Source organism: Triturus cristatus, chromosome 2_2 (genome assembly GCF_964204655.1).
Source record: "Triturus cristatus chromosome 2_2, aTriCri1.1, whole genome shotgun sequence".
NCBI lineage: Eukaryota > Metazoa > Chordata > Amphibia > Caudata > Salamandridae > Triturus > Triturus cristatus.
The window spans coordinates 873,533,675-873,548,839 of NC_140582.1; the positions used below are offsets into that span (position 1 = coordinate 873,533,675).

At 45.3% G+C, this 15,165-nt stretch overlaps 1 protein-coding gene across 3 annotated transcripts in view; it reads left to right on the plus strand.

Moving 5' to 3' along the window:
• The window catches only part of ARAP2 (ArfGAP with RhoGAP domain, ankyrin repeat and PH domain 2), a 1,345,662-nt gene that overhangs the window by 865,059 nt on the left and 465,438 nt on the right, over window positions 1-15,165 (plus strand). For all 3 annotated transcript variants that reach the window (XM_085642300.1, XM_085642298.1, XM_085642299.1), the window contains exons 19-20: window positions 4,883-4,946; window positions 12,344-12,507. In XM_085642300.1, coding sequence (XP_085498426.1) covers window positions 4,883-4,946; window positions 12,344-12,507 — 228 coding nt within the window. The remainder of the gene's footprint in view (window positions 1-4,882; window positions 4,947-12,343; window positions 12,508-15,165) is intronic.

The following is a 15,165-nucleotide window of genomic DNA, read 5'->3' on the forward strand; positions in this document are numbered from 1 at the left end:
AGCAGAAATAACACTCAATAATTAATTGTCCAGTCTGTACTTTGCTTTATAAAAGAAGGAGTATATTTAATAAACATGCACACTACTCAATACTATGCAACAATGTACAAATATACATAAGCTGTTGGAATTACTTTTTGACATTGCATAACATTTCCAACCCTCCCGCAGGGGGGGTGGGGACTAGTACCACCACTCCCATGTATGCACATCATCTTGCCCCCTAAAGCAGTGGGTTGAACATAACCTGGAGTGAGGGCCTTGCCCACTGACACCATCCCAGTGGCGACCCACCCATTATCTCAACAAGCATTTAAAATGGGTACACCTGCCATGGTGACACATAACCCTGACTGAGCATCTCATACTGACCCTACAGTATACACCTGTACATCGTAGTGGCTAACAGACTGGGTTGTTCTTCACCTAATGCAGCAGCAAGAATACATGTTTAGGCATCACTTAAAATGAGGTACTTATCATAGCTGATAACAGTTATAATGCATTGCAATCACAGCCCCTAAAAGGCAACACAGTTATAATTACAGGATTAAGTATATAGAGCCAGACACCCTAGCAGGAATGTCCAGCAACATAACCCCACTTTGCTTATGACTTCACATTACACATGTGACTTTCAGTCCCTCAGAAGAAATACCATTAGGTAACTGCACTTTTCATGCAATTGCACCTCTTCACCATACAGAGGATGCCCTTCTCCAGACATCCCCAGCTCAGCCCTTCACACCTCGATGCAATCGCAAAAGCACCGCCAGCTGAAGAACAAAAGTTCCAGCCACAGGAGAATATTGAGGCATAGCTGAGCCCTAGATGGGTTGTTTCTTCCAAGTCCCCCAGAGACTTAGGGAGGGACTTTACATCATTGTGCTGGGGGAGGCTGCGGTGCTCCTGGAGCTCCCCCTGCACCTTGGCAGGCTTTTGTCGGTGACCCCATCCTCCAGAAGCCACCAAAAACCGAGAACAAGCTGCTTTTCTCTGCAGGCCTTTATGAACACTGTAGGGCATTATGGGGGGCTTTCTTCCTTTTCTTGCATAACAGAGCAGCGGCTCTCCTGCTTCTCTGGGAAGAGCCGCGCTGCCCGACGGGTGGCCTCACACTGCTTCACGACCTTGTCGGGGCCCGGTCCCACCCAAACCCCTTAAGTCAGGTAAGCTTGTAGCAGCTCGGGGAGCCAACCCCCTGGTCGTTCCTGTTACGTCTTCTTTTCTCAGGGGCCAGGTCCCACCTGGGCACCCTGCATTTCCGGCTCATGGGGAGATGATTGCAGCCTGTGGAGCCCACCCCCGGCTGCTCCGGCTAGCTCACCATCTGGTCCGCACCCTCCTGTGCAGCCGTGGGAGACATGGCGGCTGCATCTTAACCGGCGGGTCCTCGAGGGAGTGTGGCGGCACTCCCCCACCTTCCTCCTGCCGCAGGGGAGTGCGGTGGCGCTCCCCCCTCCTCTTGGCATCACTGGGGCCCGGAGTTGGGGGGTTGGGCCCCTCAGGGGTCTTCACGGGGAGCGCGACGGTGCTTCAGCTTTGCTCACTCGGGGGAGTGCGGCGGCGCTCCCCCCCTCCATACTGCAGCCACAGGGTCTCGGAGTTGGGGGTCCCAGGCCCCAGAACTCTTCATGGGGAGCGCGATGGCGCTACCCGACTTCAACTTCGGCGGGGCCTGGAGTTGGGGGTCCCGGGCCCCTGGAGCTCACTTCACGGGGAGCGCAACGCTTCCACTTCTTCGGGGGGCCAGGGTAGGCTCCTGGTACCCCCTGGACACCTTCACGGGCGGTGCCATGGCGTTCCCCGACCTTTGGCGGAGCCCCACGAGCTTCATTGTCGGTCCTCTCAGAGGTCAAAGGTCGTCTACCTTCTGGCGGGTGTATCTCGGCCCCCAGATGGCCGATTTTCATCATTTCGGCCTCTTCTTGCTCCGGATGGCCAGCTCTGGCCTTCTGGAGTACTTTTGCCCTCCTGGCTGCCAAGAGGGTGAACTCAGCAGGGAGCTGTATTCACTGGCTCCCTGCACCAGCCTTTCACCTGGCTCTCCCGGGCCTCTCTTCGCCTTGGGCAGAGGCCCAGGCTTCTGCTCACTGGTCCTGGACTCCCCTTTTGGCACAATCCATGGTCCTGGGACAGCCAGGTGGTTCTTCCTTCCAACTGCCCATGGTGCCAGGCTCCAGCACCAGTCTTCCTCCGCTAACCACACCCCAGAGAGAGCTACTCTTCCTGTGCAAGCCCTTTTAAAAGAATGGAGGGGGCTGGAATGGGGCTCTGCTGACCTATCCTGCAGTGACACATCACCTCTCCCTCTCCCTCCTTCCTGCTTAGGCCTCTGGGATAGTTCAAAATGTCGACGTCCAGAGGTCTCATGCCACATGGTCTCTGAAAAGCCCCTTGCTGCCTTCTCTCCAGAGCAGCTTGGTGCCTGGCACCAGGTGACAGTTGCTGATGGATAACCTGTAGCTCCACCCACCTTCTCTCCCTCTTGGAGAGGAGACCTTAACCTGTGTAATGCTTGCCGTGGAGGGCCAAGTCTCTGATGCTACAGCTTGGGGAGGAAGTTCATTAATCTAGCCTGGCAGGGTCACACTCAGCCATGCTCTGGTTATGAGGTGAGTCAGAGGAATATGAAATTTTGGGATGTCCCAAAAGCAGTACAGACATGGCTTTGGACTCAGCAGAATACTTCTTCTCACATACATTACGGTGAACTTTGGTGCATGTCTGAAATTTGTAGGCCCTAGGGAAGTGAAACTACCCCCTGTGATGCCCATCTCCATAGGAGAATAATGGAGTGTTCCTTCAGTGAAAACAGTAAAGCACCCTGACTGTCCTTTACCTGTTTCTTCCCACAGTATCAAGCCTATTCCATGCCACCACCCAGCTCTGCATAATTCCTGCCACACCATTCTATCTGTACCTGCTCCTGAGCTGCGCACACCAGGAATCTCCCCTGTGCAGCCTCTACACTTGTGCATACTCATGTACACATGTGTCTGCATCTAAGGAGCCCGGTGCCCCCTACTCCGGCTGCAGCGCAGCAGCCTACTCTCACCAGGGGGACACCGGTAAAATCCACATGAAGTCTCTATCATCATCAGTTCACTGTGGGTGAGTCCCAACTTACGAGGCACTCCCACAGAAAAAGCTCAACAAGTAGGTGTTCAAAAAGCAAAATATCCGGGCGGCTCAGATGGTCAGAACCACTTTCTAACAGGTACACATTAAAAATTACTATTACCTGCCGCCCAAGCCATTCTTTAGCTTTGTGTGGCCTGGAATAGGCTGAATTGTCATAATTGTCCCAGTGTGATGATTAGTAATTGTGTTGGTTCTACTATTGGCAGCCCTGGCAAGGGACATTGAGGGTGCAGACTGCACTGGCCTCCTGAGAGGGGCACCGGCACTTCACTTTGTTTACAAAGTAAGCTTTGTACCCCAGCTCATGCATGAAGCAAGGATTGCCTCCTATATGGGCGGATTGGAATCTTTAGATTACATGCATGATTCATTTTATTTTTTATTTTTTGCAGCGATTAGTTCTAGTGAAAAGTTAAATAAACATGTATGCTCCATATGTTAAAACCAACTTATTGTTTGTTTTGTCCATATTTGTGTTGAAGGGCTGGGTCCAATCTGCAACGACATTTGAAAGTTTGTTTGCACGTTTTCCCCATGAGTTTCAGTGTTTGTTTCCACATTTTAGGAACTCTCACAGGTTTGCGTGATTACAGCTAAGAAGCTGTAGTTGTTACTCCTGGAAAACCTTATGAGTTAAAATCATTTTAGGAAAACGTTTTTTTAAAATAAAAAATGAGGTGTTTTTTTGGAAGCTTAAAGTACATACACTCAAATAGTTTTTTAATAGGGATCCGTGTGCAATGGTTGCTGTACTATGAGTAATAAGAAAATGCCATTCTATTGCCATTCATTATTGCTAACTTTTAACTGTAAAAATTCCTTCTTGCTAGCATTTTGTGGTGTTTATTAGAGGGACACATATGTCTAACCGGGTTTCTGCCTCATATTTGCAACCTACGTTATGTGTAGTAGGGTATCCAGGCTTATGGTATCATGCACATCTAACCTAAGCAATACGCTAAAATGATACCGCCAAGTTTGAGATGGGATGGTTATTATTGATGTCACATTCTTGGCCACCTTTTATTTCTACGCGGTTTCACCTAATCTCAGACTGCAGAAAGACCAAGAGAGCTAGTGTTGAAAAAACATTGCATTAGTGCAAACTAGAACTAAAAACACATCTACAATTTCCCAGAGGGACATTTTAAAATAACAACACGCTACATACTGCTAAATCCTATTCCATTAATTTGACTGCATTTACTTTACATTCATGCAGTATTAATAACTTTAAGTAGATTTATTTGTAATGATGAAAAACAAGTGTTTTTAACAGGGTTCCTATTTCCCTCACCAGCGTGCGCTTGCAATGAGTGCTCAGCACAAATGACGCTACATTTGTTTTTATGCAAATTTGATTCACTGTTGAGAAAACACTATTTGTTACCCGCCTTAAAAGAGGTTACTGTAGAGGGGCTTTTACTTATTTGGAAACATTGCCTACTATAAAGATCTTTTTTTTTCTACTGCTGTCTATATCCAACGTACTATAAAGCAGGGGGCCCTGTTCTTGTGTAACATTTTAATAATCTTTTTCATCAGTCCTTATGGCTTTTCATGATTTTATCGATTATCCATTATTGTGTTCTATTGCTTATGGATGCCCTGCCTATTTTTCAGTCACATGAAGATTATGGATCTACTGATGTTTTTATATTCATGTTTTGTGGTTTTATGGTATGGTTAGACCTAATAAAGTCATTTTGATTTAGTGTTTTTAATATGTTTTGTTTAGCAACGAGTACAGCGAGTCAAAATGGGAACAAGCTGGAAGTGCTTCTTTTGGTAGAAAAGGGGAGGTAAGATGGCACTTTAGCAAAACCCTTCCAATTGCATTTTGTTTCTAAACTGTATTATGTGCTATTTATTGATGAATAGAGGGTTTCAAATGCATTGTATGTGTAGACTGTACTTCATGCTTTTAATTGGCTTATGACAATTTTGTTTGGTAGACTGTCTTTTTGTCTTTATTTTGCACATGTGCTCATTACGATGTGTTGATTACTATTCCTGCATAATTAGTTTCTTAACATTCTGGTTTATCTGGTGGAATGGTTGTCTTTATTTCGACCACCATTAGTTCAGGTATATAATTTCAACCTACTGTTACTTCAAACCCTTTACCTGTAATATTTAAAACAATTACTTAGACCTTTTATTTCTATCTCTTGTTATATATTCACATTAACCCTGACGCATAAAACTTACTCCAATATTAACACTAACACTCTCCATACATTCACCCTTAGAGCACACATTTTAAAAACATTTATTTATAGGAATATGAAATAAGGCAGATTAAAAGAAGATAAAACAGTATGGAATCCCTAAAACTAGCACATGTTAAATATTTCATCACATGTATATGAATTAATTTATGTTAAAACATACAAGTTCCTCAATCGAACCCATGTTAAATGCTTAATTACTTTAAAAAATTCATATAATAATTGTATTAATCAAACGTTATTAGAATAGATAGCCATGCCCTTAAAAATAATTATGTTAACATCAACCATTCTGTGTCAAGCTGCATTATTAACAAGCATTAGTAAACAAATTAGGTTTCGGCAATGGGATTAATAATAAGCTTTTTTTGTTGTAAGTTGTAGCTTGCTGAGTAGTTGTGCTATGTAAGTTGTAGAAAGTCTGTTAAAGTGTTATGACTTGTTTCTGTACAAAAAGGCTATATATTGCCCTGTTACTAGTGGTATTATAAAGTGGGGAGATTAGGTAAATGGTGGAGGACAATGATAAAAAAAGATGTACCTGATAAGTGGGCTTGAAAGTGGTGCAGCTATGGGGAGAATTTGTAAAGGGTGGATAAAAAAGCAAAGAAGTACAGCATAAGCGCTGTTTTGCACATCCAAAAAGACAAGATTACGACAACTAGATGAAAAGGTGTTATTTGGTTATTGTCCATTGTTAAGATAAACAAATAAAAATTAACTTTACATTTTTTAACCCCTTCGACGCGCATGACGGAGCGGTTCCGTCATGCACGACGGTTGCGCTGTGCGCATGACGGAACCGCTCCGTCATGGCCCCGCCCGCGCACAGAACCTTCAGCGTGGCGCGGGAATCCGCGCCGCGCTGAAGGGGTTAAATGAGCATTTGATCAGTTGTGCAATGTAAGTGAAAGAAACACACTGAAAGTTACATTGTTTTAATGAGATGGTCTAGTTGTTTTTTTTATTACAGAGTTCTGTTACAAACTTTTTATTTTATTTTGCACTGCTCTTTTTTTTAGGTCGAGCCTAGTGGCAGCACGCATAAACTGCTCGCTTTGCGAGACTGCTGTAGTAGAGTATGGGAGAGAAGCCGCGCCCACTCTCTTCCCATATTTTCATTGGCTAGTGTCATTGTCATTTGTAAATGCTGCCTTTCGATTCGTTAAAAGGCCTGTTAGTCCCTCCTTAGTACTTCCTTGTCTTCATTTGTAACCTTCCAGCACTACTGGCCTCTTTACTTTGGTTGTTACACAGGACCTGTTATTCAGTCTGTAAGCACTATTAACTTTATTGAGCTCCCTTCCTGCAGGCAGGACATGCGCTGATTCAGCTGAAACTGCTTGTGTTTTTTTAAGCAGCAGACCATCCCTAACATGGGTTCCTGCTTTCAATCACTTTAACCCTGCATTATTTTGTGTCTGTTTCAACCCCCTCCAAAGTAAAACGGATTTAGAAATGATTAGCGAAATAAGTCATGTGAATTCCAGGTAGCACATAATCGTGTGCTAATGGGCCGAAGCTGACAACAGCAGACCTGTGTTACATAGCATCTGTATTAAGCCACCTGATGGGTTGTTTTCAAAAGCCTCTTTTGTTAACACCACCACCACCAATACTACCACCACCACCACCAATACCACCACCACCACCACCAATACCACCACCACCACCAATACCACCTCCACTACAACGAATACCACTATAAATACCACCACCACCACTACACCACCACCACCACCACCACCAATACCACCACCACCAATCCAATACCACCACCAATACCAATAATGCCACTAAAACCACCAATACCACAACCACCAATACCACCACCACCTATACCACCACCAATACCACCACACAAATACCACCACCAATACCACCACCAATTAAACCACCACCAATTCCACCACCACCTATACCACTACCACCTATACCACCATCAATACCACAACAAATACCAATCCCACCCCCACCACCAATCCCATCCCATCCCGAAACCACCACTACCAATGCCACCACCAATATCACCACCATCAACAATACCACCACCACCTATACCACCACCAATACCACCACCACCAATACCATCAATAATACCACCACCACTATCACCAATACCAGCACCAATACCATCACCAATGCTACCACCACCAATACCAGCACCATACCACCACCAATACCAGCTCCACCAATACCAGCACCACCAATACCCCTGCAACCACCAAACCCACTATCAACACCAATCACACCCCACCACCAATACCACTACCTATACCACCGCCAGTACCAATATCACCAACACCACAACCAATTCTACCACTATTGCCAATACCATCAATATCACCATCAATACCACCACCAATACCACCACCATCAATAACCCCACCACCCATCCCACCACCACTACCAATCCTACCACGACCACCAATACCACCACCACCAATCCAATACCACCACCACCAATCCAATACCACCACCACTGATCCAATACCACCACCAATCCAATACCACCACAGCCAATACCAATTCCACCACCAATACCACCACCAATACCACTACCAACATCACCAATACCACCACCGTCAATACCACCAATAATACCATCACCTCCAATACCACCACCAATGCCACCACCACGACCACCAATATCACCACCACCAATACCAACACCAATACCCCCACCACCAATACCACCACCACCACCAATCCCACCACCACTACCACCACCACCAGTACTAATATCACCACCAATAACACCACCAATACCTCCGCCAATACCACCGCCACAGTATCAATACCACCAGCACCAATACCACCACTACCAATATCACCATCACCACCAATATCACCACTAATACCACCACCACCACCAATACCACCACCAATACCACCATCACCAATTCCACCAAAACCAATACCACCAATACTAATACCACCACCAATACCACCATCACCACCAATACCACCACCACCAGTACCACCACCACCACCAGTGCCACCACCATTAATATCACCACCACCACTAATACCACCAGTACCACCACCACCAATACCACCACCACCACCATCACCAATACCACCGCCACCTCCAATATCAGCACCCCAATACCTCCACCACCACTGATACCAACACCACCAATACCAACAATGCCACCAGTACCACCACTACCACCACCAATACCACCACCACCAATACCACCACCACCAGTACCACCACCACCAATACCACCACAAATACGAATACCAATACCATCACCACCAATACCACCACCAATGCTACCACCACGAGTACACCACCAATACCACCACCACTGATACCACCACCCAATACCAGTACCACCACCAACAACAATAACAGTACCACCACCACCAACACCAATACCACCTCCTCAGCACCTCTCGCTCACTAGTAATAGCAGAGGCACTGTATGAGTCCGGAGCTGCAGTCCAAACCATACCTCCCGCCCTCCCTGCCTGCTGTAAAGCACAGCCCGCCCTGCACCAAGAGGTGATGCCAGGATAGCAATAACATTATGCAATGCCACACTGCACACTCAAATCACGGAGAGGGCAGGAAATAGCCCCCACTCCTGCTCTTTCTCCTGAGCCACAACAGTGTAATCACAGAGCAAAAGGTGTTGGAGCGCTTTGTTAGTGTTTATAGCTCGGATCATATGGAACTCTCACTTCACACTTTGTGTCTGTGTAATTCACAACACTTACACATTTTGACTGCACTATTTATCACTACTTTGAAGACGTTGCAGACCGGTCTCTTCCTCTGATATTTACAATCTAAGAAGTTGTTGAGAAGGCATTTTATTGCAATGCAATAGGTCTCGCATTTGCGAGAGTTTAAGCTATTAGTATTGTAAATGACAATGCCTTTTATTTATGTTTTAAAACCCAAAATATAAATACAAGGCATTGTCATTTACAATGCCAATAGCTCTAACTCGCATGAATACGAGACCTATTGCATTGCAAATGCTTGTTTTTTATTATTGCAAAAACTTAAACATGAACATATACTCTGCACCAAAAATGAGCAAATATTTATCCTATTGTTCAGTGTTTCACTTCAAGGGGCCACAACATAGTTGCGGTCTGTGCATACCTGCATTCTTGTGCTTTGATCTCTCATTCCGTTGTGTATCCGGTGTTTTTTCTTACTTCCTGTTTTTTTCTGAGGTCAAGTACTTCATTCATATCTAGTGTTTTGTTCTCCAGTTCTGATTCTAATTATGTTTACTAAAGGATATCAGGGTGCCAGACATACACAGAAGGCTCTATCTTTGAGACGCAAGCTGGAGTAAGATTGTTATATCGCTTGCACTTGACATGTTTGCCAATCCTTTTACCTCATTTTAATGTTCAAGTAGGGTATCCTGCTCTGCTGTGTGCAACTTTGAGTAATTTTTATTCAAAAACTAAAAATACAACAAAGTCCCTGGTACAGTTTTTTTCTATCATTAATTCATGACGTTATGCCGAATTATGCTATAATATATGTATTTGTCGTCCGGCTGAGACTTACTATGGCAAGAAACTCATTAAAGCCCCCCGTCCCCTTTTTCCGTAAGCTTTTCAAATAAAAGTACTTGAGAAGGGCAGTGGGCAGCTCCTTGGTTGCACTTATGCTACCCAAAAACCATGGCACCGCTACCACCAGCCAGGGCATGTACAGAGAGCGCTGTGGGGGCAAGCTGTTTGTGACTAGAATGGGTAGTGCTAAGAATGGTCTCCCAACTCAGGACACACACATGGGTATACCTGTGGAGCTCCAAATCTGCACTGTGAGGGTCCCTTTGAATTAGCGACTCCACAAATCTGCCAAAAAGCAAAAATGCGGGGAATTTAAGGAGAAATGTGACAAGGATGGCATGGAGTGGTTCTGAAATTTCAGCCCTAAAGATGCCCTTGGATTCCCACCACAATTTGCGTAGAGACCACACAGTAAGAGGTAAATTACAGTTTTAAGATGTTGTATTAACAAGTCAACATGCTTTGCAGGAGAGAAAGAAAACAGAAAAAAACATAATTACATTATATTTGAAAAAATGCATAGTCAGAGGAGAAAACGTTCTGAACAAATTACTGAATGTAATGAAAGTACGCATTTCGGTTTGACAGTAAACAATCAAAATAGTTCAGGCTCAAATTAAAAATAGTGCTAGCCTCTAAATAATTAAAGTTTTCATTAAATGATTTAAAATGAAATCGATTCAGCTAGCCTTTCTTTTTTCCATCCCGCTGAGGATTTAAAAGCGCATTTTCCTGTTGCTTCTGATTTCAATTCATCTAATTCCTTCCGGATGTAAATTTTATTACTGGTCTTTTGGTGTTATGTAATTACATTTCGTGAAACGAGATCCAACTTATTGTTCCACTTCAAGGTTCAATGTATGTAAAATGTCGAAGGAGCAGGCTCTAGTTTTACCTGTTTTTTCCTTTGTTAAAGGAAGCATTGAGAAGGGGTGCAACAGAGCCCTCCATTTCCTGACAAAATCCGCACCTTTTATTCAGTGAATTAAATGAATGTGGAATGCGAAGGTTTATGGCGCGGGCCGGCAAAAGGGCGAGTGGAAGCAGCCCAAAATAGACACACAAGATAGCACACTAGCCTTGGTTGTGATCCGCAGAACATGTCCGTGGGATGCCTTTTGGCAGGGGCACTGAGGGAGCAGGTGAGGGGCCAGCTTGGGGTCAGCAGCAGGCGGTCGCAGAACTTGCAGCCCGTCGGGGCTGACGGCCACCCACCGAAATTGTCGGATCGAAGGGTGGCCTGGTGGACGCAAGCGCTAGGCACCAAAGGAGGGAGGCCTTCACACGGGGCTGTGCTGAAGTGCTGTAAGGAGGCGATAGTATGCCTTAACTAGCTCTGCCTCGGCAAACCGGCAGTCTCCATTGAAACTCCGAAGCAGATGCGGCAATACTGCCCACGCTCACTGAAGTAATGCGATCGTGCATTCTCCAACAGCTGGCACACAGCACCCAACAGGACTTTCTGCCATAAAGCAAACAGAATTGATCCCGCCGGTGTCAGCAACCCCCAAAGTCCAGTTGTTGAGCGCTCCTGCGCCTATAATGAACCGTCGACTCTCTGCCACCTTAGAATTGTAAAAAAGGTGTGATATATTATCAAGACAGCAGTGCATTATTTGTTTGTCCTGAAGATGATGCCCTATACTCAATGTGGCATCGAAACTTCGTCGACACCCAAACACCCTATGCACTAGACTCAAGCTATAACACATTGTGCAACGGTGTTAAATGATTAATTTGTGTCTGTCTATACTGAGAACAACTGTACAGACCCATTTTGGCTTCCCCTTTGGCCAATTCAGTGTTCATTGTTCTGTCTTGTGTTCTGTTGGTCACGGCTGTGCCCACTGGTCATTTGAATGTTTTATTTGATACTACTTTTGAAAAATACTATGAAAATAAATTCTTGTCCGGCTGGACAAAAGACATACATTCTATTTTAAGTGTATGGTTATCTATCACACTGTATTCCTCCTGAATAGGGACCACTGTTCTCTATAACAGTAAGGAGTGTAAAGAGCAATGCATCAGAGAGTGTTCATTTTGTAGATGTGATGCAGCGCTGAAATCATGAAATGTATGGATGACCATGGAAATGTGATGTTTATGTTTCATGCTGTCAAAATATTTGAGGAGGTTATGCACCAGCTAAGTCTCTGACTCCGATTACCCGGTATGGGTAGGAAGGAAGCCGCGGGCAGAGGGGGTCACTTGCATGTCCGGGAGGTGATCAATTGCCAATAGGTCAGCTCACGTGAATCTTGAACTATTCTGGGGGGCAGATGTCTGCCATGTATGTCTCGGTTGGTGTCCCAGAGAAGCTAATTGAAACAGATTTAGAAAACTGAGCTCAGGAAATGCAGCTATTTTGTATGTACTGGCTTACTACTTATATATACGTGTATATTTTAACTTTGCAGAACGTTATACATACATGGCCATACGAAGCTGGATTTCATGGTCTGGCATTCTGCAATTGAAAAAGCAGCAGGTACCGATGGGAACGCATTACAAGACCAGCAGCTGGGCAGCAATGACGTCCCTATTATCATGAACAGCTGCATAGCATTTGTAACACAGTATGGTGAGTATGGCAAATTTCCATTAATCAGGGCGGCATGTGCGCGATTCTCATTCTATGCTTTTATAGCACATTTTTCCCAAATTGCACAAATGTGTATAATATGTTTAGACGTGTAGGAAGCTGGGTCTCTATAGACTATACCAAAGTAAGCTATAGTGAGCACAGAGTCCAGTAGATCCCCAAAAGCTTACAGAGGTTAAAGTAGATAACACCTTAATCTGTGATAGTGTGGGCGAGCAGTAAGGCTTTATCAGATGGTAGTGTTAATCATTTATTGTACACAATCAGGCAAGAAATGATGTCAAACACTCAAAGACTGAACTCAGAACAATTGTTTGTATCAAAAATATTTCTTTGTTGCATTTTATTTTTAGAACCAAGCCAGACTTGGTGCTGGTAAGTAAAAACAGTACGGGTCTGATAATACAGTTGAATGCAGTTGAATGTTGATACAGGTAGGTCAAATATTCAGAAACAGTTGAAATGACTTTTCAGTTACTTTGTAATTACTTTACAGTCACTTTTTAGATTACTTTTCAGACTACTTTTCTACTCAGTGTGATGTTCATAGATCTCATACTGGGACATTTCCTGCATGAAAGGTAAGTAAGTCAGTTTTTCTTAAAACACAGTTTCTTAACTTCCCATACAATTTCCGCTCCACACAGAACATTTTCACAGAAAAGCAGTCAATGCAGTCCTATGAGAGAAAATCAGTTTATCGGTTATAAGGTAAGTGCTCAGTCTTAGGAGTTGGATTTCTAGGGTTAGAACCAGGGTTCCTCCAGGGTCAAGCATGCACTCAAAGAACACCCTCAGCAACACTAGGATGGCCGGGTGCAGAGTGCTGAGGCCCAATGTTATCCAATGGGATAAGGGGGCCTCTGGTTGGAGGCTGCTCACGGGAATGCCACTTGGATGTGTTAGGGTTTAGCTCAGGGCAAAGGAGGATCCAATTTAGTGCACAAGGTGCTCCCACAGCGGCGGCCATGTGCAGGGTGGTGATTTGGCTTCGGGTGCCCCGTTGTTTTCAATGGAAGTTGACAGTTTTGGGTTTTCACTGCAGGCTTTGTCTAGGTAGTTTTCCGAAAGGAAGCAACAGCTGGACAGGTAAGTTGGAGGGCTTGGCGATGTAGGTGCACCTCAGGTCCTCCTCTCCAGGGTGGCCAGATGCAGGGGTGCCTTTTGAGGTCAGATTTCACCATACTTGGTCACTTGTGATTGGGGGGACTCTGTGCAGAGGCAGCAGATGATGTTGGGAAGTTTTGGAGGTGTCATTCCACGGTGGACTCGGACTTTGGAGCGCTGGAGGACCTCGCTGGGACTACTGGGCCACTCGGACTTGGGCTGTAGGCGTCAGGTGCAATGGTGGTTCCAGGCATCAGGTTTCTATCTTTAGAACAGAGCTGCTGTTCTCAGGAGATCTGGTCTTTGTTGAAGGCAGTCAGTCCTCCCAGGGGTTCTGGAGGTCACTGGCTGCAGGACAAGGCAATATTTGGTGCAGGATCTCTGGAAACTGCGAGCTGGCCTGTAGGGCTGGGTCCAAATCAGTTCTTCTATACAGTCTCCTCTGCTGGACGTCTTCTTTCATCCTTCTTCTTCATAGGTTGCAGTAATCTGCCTTTTGAGTTCAGGACTGCCCCCTAAATACTATATTTAGGGGGCGTTTTAGTGGTCTCAAGGTAGTAGCCAATGGGCTACTGACCTTAGGGTGACTACACCCTTGGTGAGCTGACCCCGCGTGTGGGAGTGGGCACAATCCTTTATCCTGATTAGAGAGTGCCTGCCATCCGCAAGATGGTGGGCAGTGAAGAGTGGGCTTCACCTCGTCTCCCCCGCCTGAGGGGTGGGGTTGGCAGAGGTGGCCACACCTTTTGGGCTGCTCTAATTTTTGCCACCCACTTACCCGCTGAAAAAGGGTTCAGACAGGAAGGGTCACACCTCCCCAAGTCCGGAAGAGCCATCTGTGACAGGACAGCTTTAAAAGCCTTGCCTCCTTTGTAACGTGGCCCCAAGCCTCTCCTACTATCAGGAGCAGGCCCCCTCCAACTTACCTGCCCAGCTGTTGGTTCCTCCTGGAAGACTTCCTGGACCAAGCCTGCAGCTAACAACCCAAACCGGCAATCTCCATTGAAAACAACAGGGCACCCGACGCCAAAACAGCACCCTTCACCCGGCCGCCTCTGCGCCAATGTGGGTGAACCTTGTGTACTAAATAGTATCGCCCTTTGCCCTGAGCCTAAGTCCAGGGGCTTTGCTCCTACAACTTTGTGGCCAGCCCCAGCCAGAGGCCACTTATTTTTTTTAATTTATTTTATGCGTTTTTATATAGCGCAGACTTTACCCAAAGGTGTCAAAGCGCTTCACAATAGGAACAGTAACGTTACATGAGGAGAAAATTACAAGTGGACATGTTACAAAAGCAAACGTTACGTTACATGAGGCAAAAGTGAAAATTGTGCACATAACAAAAGCAAACAAGATACAAGAAGAGGTAGCAGACGATACGCTACAAGAGGAAAAAGTGACAAGTGTGCATGTTACATAAGCATACAAGATACAAGTAGAGGTATAATACTGCAATAAGTGGCAGTCACTCAAAACACAAGAACACACTAGGAAGGCACTTCTATAGGCATGTAGCACAGAATTTCCTAT